Source organism: Vicia villosa, unplaced genomic scaffold (genome assembly GCF_029867415.1).
Source record: "Vicia villosa cultivar HV-30 ecotype Madison, WI unplaced genomic scaffold, Vvil1.0 ctg.000037F_1_1_2_unsc, whole genome shotgun sequence".
Lineage (NCBI taxonomy): Eukaryota > Viridiplantae > Streptophyta > Magnoliopsida > Fabales > Fabaceae > Vicia > Vicia villosa.
This window is the reverse complement of record NW_026704970.1, coordinates 77,788-90,788: the sequence shown is the minus strand read 5'-3', so window position 1 is coordinate 90,788 and position 13,001 is coordinate 77,788. Positions and strand designations below refer to the sequence as shown.

General features: G+C 33.7%; 1 protein-coding gene, 1 non-coding gene and 1 pseudogene across 2 annotated transcripts; all 3 read right to left on the bottom strand.

Moving 5' to 3' along the window:
• Window positions 1-2,054: 2,054 nt before the first annotated feature.
• Window positions 2,055-4,901, bottom strand: LOC131622659 (cathepsin B-like protease 2; annotated as a pseudogene).
• A 2,340-nt stretch (window positions 4,902-7,241) lies between these two features.
• LOC131622664 (small nucleolar RNA R71) lies at window positions 7,242-7,345 on the bottom strand. The gene has a single exon (XR_009289966.1). It is a non-coding gene; the product is annotated as a small nucleolar RNA R71 (small nucleolar RNA).
• Window positions 7,346-8,686: 1,341 nt separating this feature from the next.
• LOC131622663 (cathepsin B-like protease 2) lies at window positions 8,687-13,001 on the bottom strand. Its single transcript, XM_058893700.1, has 11 exons — window positions 12,852-13,001; window positions 12,672-12,731; window positions 12,457-12,537; window positions 11,172-11,328; window positions 11,037-11,041; window positions 10,852-10,926; window positions 10,355-10,480; window positions 10,051-10,269; window positions 9,203-9,316; window positions 9,059-9,094; window positions 8,687-8,969 (listed from the first exon to the last, which is right to left on the bottom strand). The coding sequence occupies exons 1-11, from the start codon at window positions 12,912-12,914 to the stop codon at window positions 8,835-8,837; spliced, it is 1,071 nt and encodes a 356-aa protein (XP_058749683.1). The 5' UTR covers window positions 12,915-13,001; the 3' UTR covers window positions 8,687-8,834.

Below are 13,001 nucleotides of genomic sequence, written 5' to 3'. Positions count from 1 at the left end.
CACCATCTACTATCACCATACAAGCTTCATCGATTGATACCCCTACCTTAGTCTTGATAAGAAATTTCGCTTCTTCCATCACCACCCTTGTCACAGTATTGTCACTACATTTGATGAAAACACCGAAAGCTTCAGCCATTATTTTAAAAAGTTTCACACTCCAAGCATGACATGGAAGGCCGGATACTTTAATCCATTAGGAGAGTATAACAGTTTCTTAAAGAACATATACTCTCCTAATGAGATATACCATGACATGGGCTACAAGATTCTTCAGTTTTTATTTTATCATTATACATCTTCAGCAGAAATACCTCTCACTACTTCTACACGAATTGACACTCTTTTCAGCAGTTAGGACACTCTATAGTTTTCTGTTTCCAATTCTGAGTTGTCTTATTTACAGTACGTATTTCTTTACCAATTCTCTATTTTGCACTTTATTGTTTTGGTATTTAGCATTATCATTTAGTCTTTATTATATTGGTAATTTAATTCCTACTGTTTTGATCTCAAGTTCTGCATGCATAATTGCTTACTAGTATGAATTCTACACCTACTGTTTTGATAAATGTGCATGCTAGTTACTACTACTCATTTTCATCATTATATCATTATGCTTAGAATTTTGTTTGGTATGCATAGCATGAATATTATGTCAAATATGTCCAGCTAAACGGGTCGCGGGGAAGTGAGGACTGTCGTTCTGACTGGACTCGGTAAATCTTATTGGCACTGATTTTAATATTAATTTATTATTTCGGTTCTGAATTTTTAGTTTTTCAAAGTAAAAAAAGGTTTTGCGCGAAAGTGTAAACACTCAGATATTGGTCAGCAGGGCGACAGTGTGAGACCGGTATCCGATCACTAAAAAATTAAATTTTTAATTTCTAAAAAACAGCGACAGCGCTTTAATAATTAATTAGGACTTATCAGTTTTCAAAAATTGTTTCGAAATTGTACCTTATGGAGCGACAACATGAAATTTACGGATTCGAGACATGATACGGGCTGCGCGAAAGTGAGTAGTGTTTTTAAGCTAATTCTTCCTACGAAAAATATTTTAACCCAAAACGAGGTGCAGAGATTTATCTGAGTCCCAGAGGTACACCAGAAATCACATTCCGGTCTCCGTTTCAATTGAACTCTAAACTAGTTTATTTTATTTTGTTGTCAATCAAAAGTTTTTACGGATAGCCTAGATTTATATAGCGATAGTAGATAACGGTAGATTGATTATTGGTCTATGTGAATTCGACAATCCTTTATATTATAACTGATAATTCTGTGCACTTGCGGAATGCATCAATAATATGCCAATACTATCTAAAGAATATCCCTTGGAATCCATCTGGCCTAAGTGAATCGCATCGATATTAGGCATGTGGTTAACAACAAAATGGTCATGGTATATCTCATTAGGAGAGTATAACAGTTTCTTAAAGAACATATTGGCCTCAATTTGTAGAACCTCATCATTAGTGAACCATACATCACTTGAGATGTCCATGAGTTTTATTTCATTTCCTCCAATACACTTCAAATCTATGAGACTGCAGTTGTTTATAGCCTCAAGAAACTTGTCAACCCTACTTTGAAGAAAAGCACCACACATTTGCTCACTAGAATCACCTATCTCATTGAAACCCCCCATAAGTATGTAGAAACTAGAAACCATCAATCATATGCTTCAACTCACAAAGATAAAATTCCAAAATTGAGCTCTCAAGCCTAGGTTAAAACTTGCATAAAGGCCATTGAAATACCAAACTTGGTCATAAAGAAACCATTGTCATTATCACTAATTTTGATTCCTCCCATTAGTTTCCACACTTTTTGGAACCTTTCCATCATAAGCTTATAGCCTAGTTTTCTCCCCAATAGTTTTATCACAATTGTGTCTGGTCATGTTAAGCACATCCCTTGGAACATTTTCTCGTCCAAGTAGACTTTTGGCAGTAGACAGTTTCCATTTTCATCTTTGTTTCACACTTGGTTGTATTGTATGCAGTAAAGTCTACAATGATACAAGATATGCATAAATCTCAACGAGCTACTATAAATATGGCAGTTAGCTCTTATTTCGTGTGACAGATCCCACTGCAAAAACTCTAAAAGCTTCATGTCTTCCAACATCATAGTCATTACTTAAGATTGTTTCAACATTTTGGTGCGTATTTTTCAATATCAACACAAAACCTAACTATTAAGGTAATACTATATATTTACATTCAGAATGAAACGTCGGCATCAGCATTCTTGGTAGAAGGCAAACCAGCATTAACAATATCTTCGATCCCACATTCGTTTACTCCTCTCTTGATCTTGAAGTAACCATCCTGCAATTTAGTAGATTAAATTAGTTCATTAGCAAACACAACTATTCAAGCAGAAGAATAATCCAAGAACATACATCTCCCCAATTTGTATTCCATTGATTTGCAAGAAGCTGAAACGGTGAAAAATATACACAATCAGTATATATATAAAATTCTGAATAAAAGCATGTATTTGAAGGTGTTGTTGTCTAAAATCATGAACAGGTTGATATATGGTCAGCATACCCAATAGTCCTCCCCTTCATTGCTAGTTCCCCACCCAATCAGCTTGACTGTCTAGTGCAGAACCTGTTATGTGTTTGTAAACTCCTGATTTGTAGTGAGCGAAATCCTGTCAAGAGATCAAAGGAATGCACAAGGATGGGAGAACGGTCCAGAATATTTCTTATGAATTGAAAGGTCACTGAAAATATGTGCAGAAGCTTTGATCTACCTCATAAACAGTGAATGAAACTTCAACCGGTCCGTTCTTATAAACTTCGGCCATAATATCTTGGGGATCTGAGTTGACCCTATATGCTTTGACACTATAGTGCTTTGACTCTTCCCAAAGCTGATTCCCATTTACACACTTTTTAACGCACTTGGGAGTTCGATATATTGGGTCACAACCAGGATGAGAACATCCAATTTGATCAAAGTATGGATCACACTAGCACATATAACCAAAAAAAAAATTTACAGATCACAAGAGTGAGCCTAGCTGCCTGGGATTTTAATCTCTAAGTAATGAAGGGAATGAAAAATTGTTACCTCTTCAGTGACCACACCGTGGTTAGCTAAGTATATCCATGCAGAAAAGGGAGTACCCCCGGCACAGCCAGCGCCACAAAGAAGGCCACAGCATGCAAGAATGTCATTAACAGAGAGGGATACATTCTTCGTTTCAACATGTAGAATGTTAGAATTAGAACAAACTGCTTTGTTTTTAAAAAAATAGATACGAAAGCCGCAAACAGAGAAAACACAACGTTTGATCATAGAGTTCGGCCAATTTTGCCTACGTCCTTGACTGCAAAGTGGTTGCAACTTGCAATGCCTTTCTAGAATTGAAGCTTAGGCTAACAGATTACAATTTGTTACGTGTGTATAGAGATAAAGAGGTTTACAAAGTTACGGTGAAAAATGAACATTCACGCAAATGTGAGTTGAACAATAAATTTTAGGGTAAAAATCACGTTTGATCAAAAACTACAAATCCTAACTTCAAGTAGAATCAATTCTAGAAAGCAAAATCAATTATGCCTGAGATCAACCAAACACGTCAAAATCAATTCTAGACGTCCAGAATCAATTCTAGATGTCTCAATCGTGAAACCAAACATAGACTAAGGGAGAAAAAAATCCTAATTGCTTCTGCAAGAAGTTTACTTACCATGTCAAATTCAAAATGAATGCAAAAACGATCTGATAAAGATTCAACTGCACCAAATGCCCAACAAGAACCGCAGTGACCCTGAATCATCAATTAAAGCATAAGGATCAGATAAGAATTTCATGGTCAAAGAAGCATAGTGAAATAAGAGGATTACCTGATCTTTAGTGACGGAAAAGTTTCAGCAATCCATGTTATTGTCAATAACCAAAAAGAAGAGTAAGCACATATTGCAAAATGTGTTATACAATTATATCAAAATAAAGAGAAGATGCAAGTAAAAGACCTAGTATTCTTCCAATAGTGCTACATTGGGACCAAGCTGTCCTCGCATCAAACTCCTTTGGCAGTTTTAATGATTTCAGATGAGCTACAACAGGTATACTACTGAGTTCATTCCTAGATGTTTGTTTGACTCCAAGAAGGCGCTTAAATTGTCCCACCTATGTGCATTTCATATTCAATTCATAGCATGCAACTAACTATATTGTGCAAGTAAATGCAGTTTGATGAAAATTAAAATGGTTTATTTGGTGCAAGTTGAAGTGAAACCGTAAAATTGGAGAAACGAGGACTAATAGCAGCCTCCCATCCTGCTCCTGGATTTTCATTAATCTGTTTGGCAATAGACTCCTGCGTGATGATTGATAACATCAAATTCATGAATAGCACTAGGAAATAAACTCTGTAACACCGACATCTCTGAATTTCAAATTATTATCAATGTCGACGTGCTATAGCGGTGCTTCACAGAAAAGTATCAGTGTATAAAAATTCAAAGTTGAAACATTCAAATACCAAATCAATTAAGCAAGGGAATCACCTGAAGGATAGGAGAATTAAGCTTGAGTTGAGAAAGCTGATATGTTTCTGCCTCAGCTACCTGTCAATGAGGTTGTTGTAATTTCAACATTCTAACGATGCAAGAAAGTAAAAATATTAAAGCAGAAAAAGATATACCCATAGGAAAGGTGCGAAGAAGGCTAAAAATAAGGTAGCCAAGAGTAGAATTGTTGGAGTCATTTTGATAGAATGAAAAGGAACCTGATTAATCAATTTATTAGTATCTTTTTTGGGTCATAAGATGGAGTAATTATCTTGGCATACCAGATGTAGAGATGTGCAGTGCACATGTGGTGATAAATAAATTGAGAAATGAAATGAAGTGATCAAAAAAAAAAATGAGTGAAATGAAATGAAGTGATCAAAAAAAAAATTGAGTGAAATGATTATTATTGTTATCACATAAGTTTGACAAGAGATATAAATCATATATGTCAACTGTACAAGTAACAATTATTTGCTATAGCCATTAACTATCATTGTCATACACTCCCTCTATCTTAAAATTAAAGTTTTTTTTCTTGAGAGAAACTTTATTTATCAATTTAAGACGACATCATTTTGAAATTCATATAGGTGATATTCATATTATATTTATTTTTTTGAAATATGTATTTTAGACATTGAATTTTATTAAAAGTTTGAAAAATTCAACCTTTAATATGCAATAGTCAACATTATTACATAATATCGCGCAAACATTCAAATCAACGCTTGTTGTTATTCATCGAAAATTTTAAAGTTAATGTTTTGTTAACCTTAAACTGGGTTGTCACCATTGTTGGAACTCTTATTCAAAAAATTTCAATTTCATACCTCTCGAGATAGTCTTTACTAAATTTCTGACTAGTTGTTTAATAAATGGATCAGCCAAATTTTAGCTTGCGATCGTATATACATGATAACTCACATTTTGTGAGTTGTTACAAGATCTAATACTTGAATTTATCTTTTTATTTACTTCATTCAGTAGTTTAATTAATTGCATTATGTTGTTTTAGAATAGTTTGTAAAGAGCATAATAGGTGCTCTTTTGTTAGTTTTTGTGTGTTTCTTGCTTGTGTAGAATTAACTTCTAATGTGGTTTGGCATGATGTTTTGAATCAGCAATTGTTACCTAAATGAAAGTGGAAAACTTGAGGCAGTTGAGACTAGAGAGAAACATCAATCACATTCCTATGACATACATGGCAACAATCTGTAGATTGGAAAATAATTGAATTGATTATGCCAATGGATAAAAGCTAGGCGCTAAAAGACAAAATTGTGTACCATAGTACATCCACTACAGCACCACGTTGTTGCAAAGGACAACGCCGCCAATCTGGCACAATACACATTGTCCCTCACATGTTATCTCTGTTTGATTCTACATTGGTACGAATTGGAAGAAATGGGTGGGATTATGTTGTTTTCCATGGGCCGGAATGCAAAATACTTACAAGCCCGTGATCAAAGAAAAGGCTCAAACCCTAGTTGGAAGTGACTATAAAAACATCCCTTGAAGAAAACGAAAGGAGTTCAACATATTTTAAATATAGACGCACTTAGAGAAAATCAGTGAAGGAAGTGAGCTGAACGGAGTGCAGATTCTTCTTCTTATCCTCTTAAGTGTATACTACCAGTAACTAGTGTGACACAAGTCGTCTCTTGGTGACTAACCATTGCAAAAAGACGAAGAAGTTACTCTTGGGTGTTATTTCTTAATCACCATGTGTTTAAGGATGCTTAGCTTAGGAATTAGTATTGATGTATGTACTAAGCTTACTATGAGCTAAAACTTTTTATGTTGATCAATGTGAAGTTAATACAAAGTAGTCTTTTATGTTAAATGATGTGTCGTTAATGCATTATTTTATCATATGTTTAACTGTTATAAATTTGCTTCTTTGACTGATCAACTTAGAAAAAGATACAAACTTGTTGTTGTGAGAGATCCAACAAGTGGATTTCATGATAAAAATTATTAAAAATAGTAGGATAGAGATATTTACTAGATTAGCTACTTTATAGATAAAGAGCTACAATCATAGAGGATATTCAAAATAAAATCAGACATGCATTAAGTTGACAAGTAAGGCTTAGAGAATTATCCCCTTGCTTTGATGTTTATGATGCTGTAAAGATACACCATAAGATCACTTGGTGACCTTTCGAGGCATGACATAACAAATCAAATACACATGAATGACAAGTTATATTAATGGATCATTTTCCAACATGCTCTCTATTATTGAACTCACTTAGTTTCTTCAATTGTTATTAACATTGCTTGCTACTAAATGAACCTGTGACAGCCATAAATTATTTTTATCTTGTTCATGCTCATTTACAGAAAATAGTTCTTACAAAATAAATCTAAGTTATTTTCCACTCCTTGTGAGTTCGACATCCTTGTTATTTTATCACTTGTTACTCAAAACATACATGTACACTTGCATTAGACATGACATGTTTTCAACTAACAAATTTTTGGCGCCGCTGTCGGGGAGTGTGTCAAAGATAACATTTTGATTTTGTATTAAACATTATTTCTTGCTAACGAGCATTTGAGCTTCGGGCGCTTTTTGTAGTAAGGGATACAACCAAGATTTAGCTGAACTCCCTAGAGCCAAATTCCATAGTCACATGAAATGCTTTAGCTGGAAAAAATTAGCGAAGAATTTTCCTCCTGCCAGAATGCTAAGATGAGAAACGAGATCACTTTTAGACAAGGAGATGATGAATCCTTATTTGATGCTTGAGAAATATTTAAAGAATTGCTTAGACAATGTCCCCACCAAGGGATGCTAATCTTCATACAACTAGAGATATTCTACAATTTGATGTCTTGTTGTCTAAATCATATGAAGGCGGGTACAAGTTGATTGAAAATATTACAGTCAATACCTAGCAATGAGAAGTTACAAGGGTTGTTGTTGTATCTACGCAGAAGAAGTTAGTTGGTGTTCATGAAATTACTAAGACCGCAACTCTTGCTGCTCAAGTGGCTCAAATTCACTAAATGATAAAAAAAAAAAAAAACATGATGACGAGTCCTAACGTGCCAACAGCTAAACCTGTCAAGGTTATGACTGACGCATGAGAGATTGTCTGTGTTTATTGTGGGGTGCTCACTTATTTGATGATTGCTCAGGAAATATTGTTTTGGCTAACTAGTGGGCAATAACAAGTACAATAACCCTTACAGCAACATTTACAATCCTAATTGGCATAGCCATCCAAATTTCTCTTGGAACCAACTTAAATCACAAGCACTAAAAAATTCCACCTAATTTTTATGCACCAAAAACTATATTATGGCTAATCAAAGGAATAACCAGTTGGAGAATATTTTGAAGTCTTTCATTCAAGAGCTCAAGAACCAGTTTCAAACTCAAGGTGTGAGCATAATGAACTTGGAGAATCAAATCGAGTAAATTGCTTCTGCACTTAGTTCAAAAACTATGAGAGCACTTCCAAGCTCCATTGAAACTCCGGCATGCACCTCTATAGCCCAGAGTATTAAAACTCGCCAATAGATATAGATAATAAGATTAGTTTAGTAAAAATTATATGAATTGATGAAACTCGTCAATTTTTCTCTTCTTAACATCATTGGGTGTGAATAGCTTGCCCTTCCACAACAATAATAATCATTTCTTTCTTAACATCATTGGAAACAACTCCACAAAGTTAAGTTCTTACAAGTTCTGATCAATGGAAATTTCAGTTTATAAACTCTACTACTAAATTCTTCACCACAATATTTTCACTTCACCCTTGAGCTTTCACAAACCACAGACAGAGCAATGGAAGCACAAACCACAAAGCAATGCTTCCATGTCTGGACAGACGTATTTTTTGGGGCATTTTTAAGAACTCTATCGGTGACAACAGGTATTAATGCCCCACTGATATGAACGTCTTTGTTTTTATTTTAAAACCAAAGTTTTTCAACAACATGAACAATTCGGTCAAACAATTTTAGTGAGTTCCTCTATTCCCACTCGGTAAGATTCCACAAACATCGTAGCAAGTTCAACTGGGTTTGAAAGGTAGGATCATACAATCCTAGTAGCGATTCATAGCAAGTAGACTGTACTATAAATATGGCAGTTAGCCTCTTATTTGGTGTGATCTCACTGTATAAACCACAAGAGCTTACTGTCTCCATACATCATAGTCATAATTAAGATCGTTTTCTTACAATATATATACACATAACATACAACACTTGATGCAGATTTTCAATACCAACATAAATTTTAACTGTTAAAGTAATACAATATGTGCATTCAGAAGGAAACGTCAGCGTTAACTTCCGTGTCAGTCACTTCTCTAATAATATTTTTGGGAGAAGGCAAACCAGCTGTAACTTCCTCTTCAATCCCACACTCATTTGTCCCTCTCCTGATCTTGAAGTAACCATCCTGCAGTTTAGTGGTTTAAATTAGTTCATTTGCAAAAACATGTCTTTAGTAACAACTATTCAAGCTGAAGAATAATTCAAGAAACATACATCTCCCCAGTTTGTATTCCACTGATTTGCAATAAGCTGAAGCAGTGAAAAATACATGATCAGTATATTTAAAATTCTGAATAAAAGTATATATTTGAAAGCGTTGTTGTCTAAATTCAGGAAGAAAATATATTGTCAACATACCCAATAGTCCTCCCCTTCATCACTTGTTCCCCATCCAATCAGCTTTACTGCGTGACCGCCTATTGCAGACCCTGTGATGTGTTTGTAAACTCCTGATTTGTAGTGAGCAAAATCCTGTCAAGAGATCAAAGGAGTCAAAGGCATGCAGTAAGGTCTGATTCATAATACTAGTTTTTAACTTAAAAAGTAGTATCTTCTATCCTATTCTTAAATCAATTTGCATCCTCAAAGCACAAGAGATGTCAATTGACCCCTTATTTTAAAATGAAATGAGTAACGAAAACCAAGGGAAAATTTGAAAAGATAAAGTAATGAAAGGAATGTAATACAGCACAAATCTAGTGTTAAGGAGATGTAAAGCATATAGGATAATAAGGCACAGAAGGAATGACAACATCAGGACAATGGGAAACCGAGGTTGTTGAATGCCACAAACCAAACAGGAGTAACGAGAAGAAGTTGAAGTGACAAGGTTGTGGAATGGAAGACTCAAGTAGTTAACAATTGTGATGGAGAGAAGGTGGAAGGGAAATCTAGGAAGAATGCATTTTTTTAAAACAACAAAAACTGTAAAATAGAAAATGATGAGGAAAGTTTGGATCTATATTCTCTAATGTTTATTAGTTGTAGTGAAAATGAAAACAGAAATAGATGGTAAGTAAATGGGGCCTTAGCAAGTACCGCTCACAATTTTATCAAAGAAATGAAGCAAAGTGGATGAACACATATCAGCCCATGCTTGCAGCTTGTCATTTCTTAATTCTTAGCATACTAGCCTAGGATGGTGATGTGCTTTCAAAATTTGACTTGCAAAAGCAGACAAAAAGATGTCAAAAGCTTTCATTTACCTCATAAACACTGAATGCAACTTCAACCGGCCCGTTCTTATAAACTTCTTCCATGATATTTTGGGGATCAGACTTGACCTTATATGCTTTGACACTATAGTGTTTTGACTTCTTCCAAAGCTGGTTTCCCTTTACACACTTTTTAACGCACTTGGGAGTTTGATATCCTGGCTCACATCCGGGATGAGAACATCCAATTTGATCAAAGTATGGGTCACACTATCATACGTAAAAAAAATACAGAGCATAAATAAGAGTCTAGGATTTTAGTCTCTAAGCAATGAAGGGAATGAAAATTTGTTACCTCTTCAGTGACAACGCCATGGTGCGCTAAGTATCGCCATGCAGCAATGGGATACCCACCATCACAGCCAGACCCACAAAGAAATCCACAACATGCAAGAAGGTCATTAACAGAAAGGGGTACATCCTGCAATTGAGCATATAGTATGTTAGTTTTTCAATAGGTCAAGACCCTCGAGTAGGAGTGTGCATAGGGAGATAGGTCTAGAACTTTTGGGTAAACATTCACAATTACACATATTGCATACGCGTTTATTATATAAGTATTTATATATAAGTTATTTCTATAACAAAAGAAGTTAAATTGTTTTCGAATAAACTTGAAGTTTTTTTCATAAGCTATCATGGAGAACTATGAACATGTCATAATTTATTTTCATAAATTCTCTCATACAGTTTCACAAGTTCTTATATTAGTAGATAAGTTCAAATAAGTCAATCATAACATATTCTTGTAAGAAAGAGTTTCCTACTTGCTTCAGCAAGAAGATTACTTACCAAGCCAAAATGAATGCAAAAACGGTCGGATAATGATTCAACAGCACCAAATGCCCAACAAGAACCACAGTGACCCTGAATCATAATCATGACAAGGATCAGAAGAGAACTTAACGGTCAAAGAACCACACTGAACCCTAAACATAAGAAAAGTTGCTAAAATGAGGAAATAATTAGAGAATTACCTGATCTTTAGTGAGGAAATTGGTTGAGCAATCAATGTTATTGTCAATAATGAAAAAGAAGGGTCAGCACCTATTGCAAAATGTAATGTATAATTATATTAAGAAAAAAGTAAGGAGAAGGAGCTAGTAAATGACCTAGAATTCTTCCAATAGTGCTACACTGAGACCAAGCTGTCCTTGCATCAAACTCCTTTGGCAAGTTTGATGATTTTGGATGAGTTACAACAGGTAAACTACTCAGTAGATTCCTAGGTGTTTGTTTGACTCCAAGAAGGCGCTTAAATTGTCCAACCTATATGCATCATCAAACACAACACCTTTCATTCTCAAAACATGCAACTATGTGCAAATGAAAAACTTAAATACACTTTAAAGTGTAATGAATTAAGACTTAAATATAGTAAGCCAATAAATAACATGAAAACTTACAAATATATTAATTTTGTCCTATTAACCTTTTTTATTTGATTTTAAGTCCTAATTGGTTCAACACTGTTAGAATTAATATTCTAGAGTGATTAATATTATTCCCAGACTAAACAACTTCTTAGGTTAGGTTAGTGCTTATTCATTAACTAAGATAATGCTTATTCATTAAACTTCAATATATTTATTGCATTACTAGTATAAATACAAGTAATTTGATCTACCTTAAGACACACAGTTGAGCGTTTCTCATGTAAGTATTTATGCACAAATTATTTGTATAATGAAATATAAAGTCAAATTTTTTTCATATTAGATATAGAATCTGTTTGACATAAATATTTTTGAGTTTATAGCTTATAAACCCATGTGATGTTTAGTAATGATTTTTTATCATGAGTTTATAGCTTATTTTATTAGCTTATGACTTATTTTTCAGACGATATTTCAAATAGAGTTTTAGCTTATAACTTAATAGTTTATCATTTCTTTTTGAATCGTTAATTTTATCAAACACTTCAATTAACTTATTAGCTATCAGTCATCCATCATAAACTACAAATTATAAGCTATCCATCATCAGTCATCCGTCATAAACTATAACCTATCAGTTAACTTATCAGCCGACCACTATTTTTGCCAAACAAAATTATAAAATATTTTTATAAACTATTTTATAGAAAGTATGAAAATAATTTGAACATGTTGAAAGTTATTTTCATAAATTTTCTTCTATAAATAAATTTAAATAAGTCAATTTAATAAACTAATTCAAATAAATCAATCCAAACTGTCTTAAAATTTAAATAAAAAATTTGTTTTTAGTCTTTTTATACTATTTTTTATCTTTATTATTTTGTTTTTTTGTTGGACTTTTTTTCGGAATTTTAAAAAAATTAATTTATATAATATAATAATTCAAATAAGTGACAAAAATATGTAACAAAATTCTCTAAAATTGAGAGACTAGAATTAGAGAAAGTTGAAGTGAAACCGTGGAATTGGAGAAACGAGGATTAATAGCGGCCTTCCATCCTGCCCCTGGGTTTTCGTTAACCTCTTTAGCGATTGACTCCTGCGTGATGATTGAAAGATGATTGAAAACGTTAACAAGATTCATCAATTCAATCGCATAGATATAAACCGTAAATTCAAATTCAAACTTCAAATATTCATAATCCCAAATTAATTAGCGTAATCGTTAATTACCTGAAGAATATGAGAATTAAGCTTTTGTGCAGTAAGTTGATCCGTTTCCGCTTCACCGATCTGTCAACGACGGTTATGTAATTTCAAAATTAAACAGTCTAACAACAAAAAAGTTCGGAAAAAAAGCTTTAAAAAAGTGATTATTCTAGGTAGAAATTAATCTGAAGAAGAAAAAGATACCTGGAGTAAAGAAGCGGAGAAAGCTAGAAATAAAGTTGCCAGGGGCAGAAACGTTGAAGCCATTTTGATCAATGGAGTCGTGGATAGAAAGGAAACTGGGAGTTTGTATTTATACTACATTAATTAATTAATCATTTTTTTAGTCGTGGG

What these genes read in the sequence shown, in the direction of transcription:
- LOC131622663 (XM_058893700.1), bottom strand. Translation starts at nt 12,914, where the DNA reads ATGGCTTCAACGTTTCTGCCCCTGGCAACTTTATTTCTAGCTTTCTCC. An exon ending in ATGGCGTTGTCACTGAAGAG is followed by an intron (nt 10,270 to 10,354) that starts GTAACAAATTTT and finishes TACGTATGATAG; the next exon opens with TGTGACCCATACTTTGATCA. An exon ending in GGAATACAAACTGGGGAGAT is followed by an intron (nt 8,970 to 9,058) that starts GTATGTTTCTTG and finishes ACTAAACTGCAG; the next exon opens with GATGGTTACTTCAAGATCAG.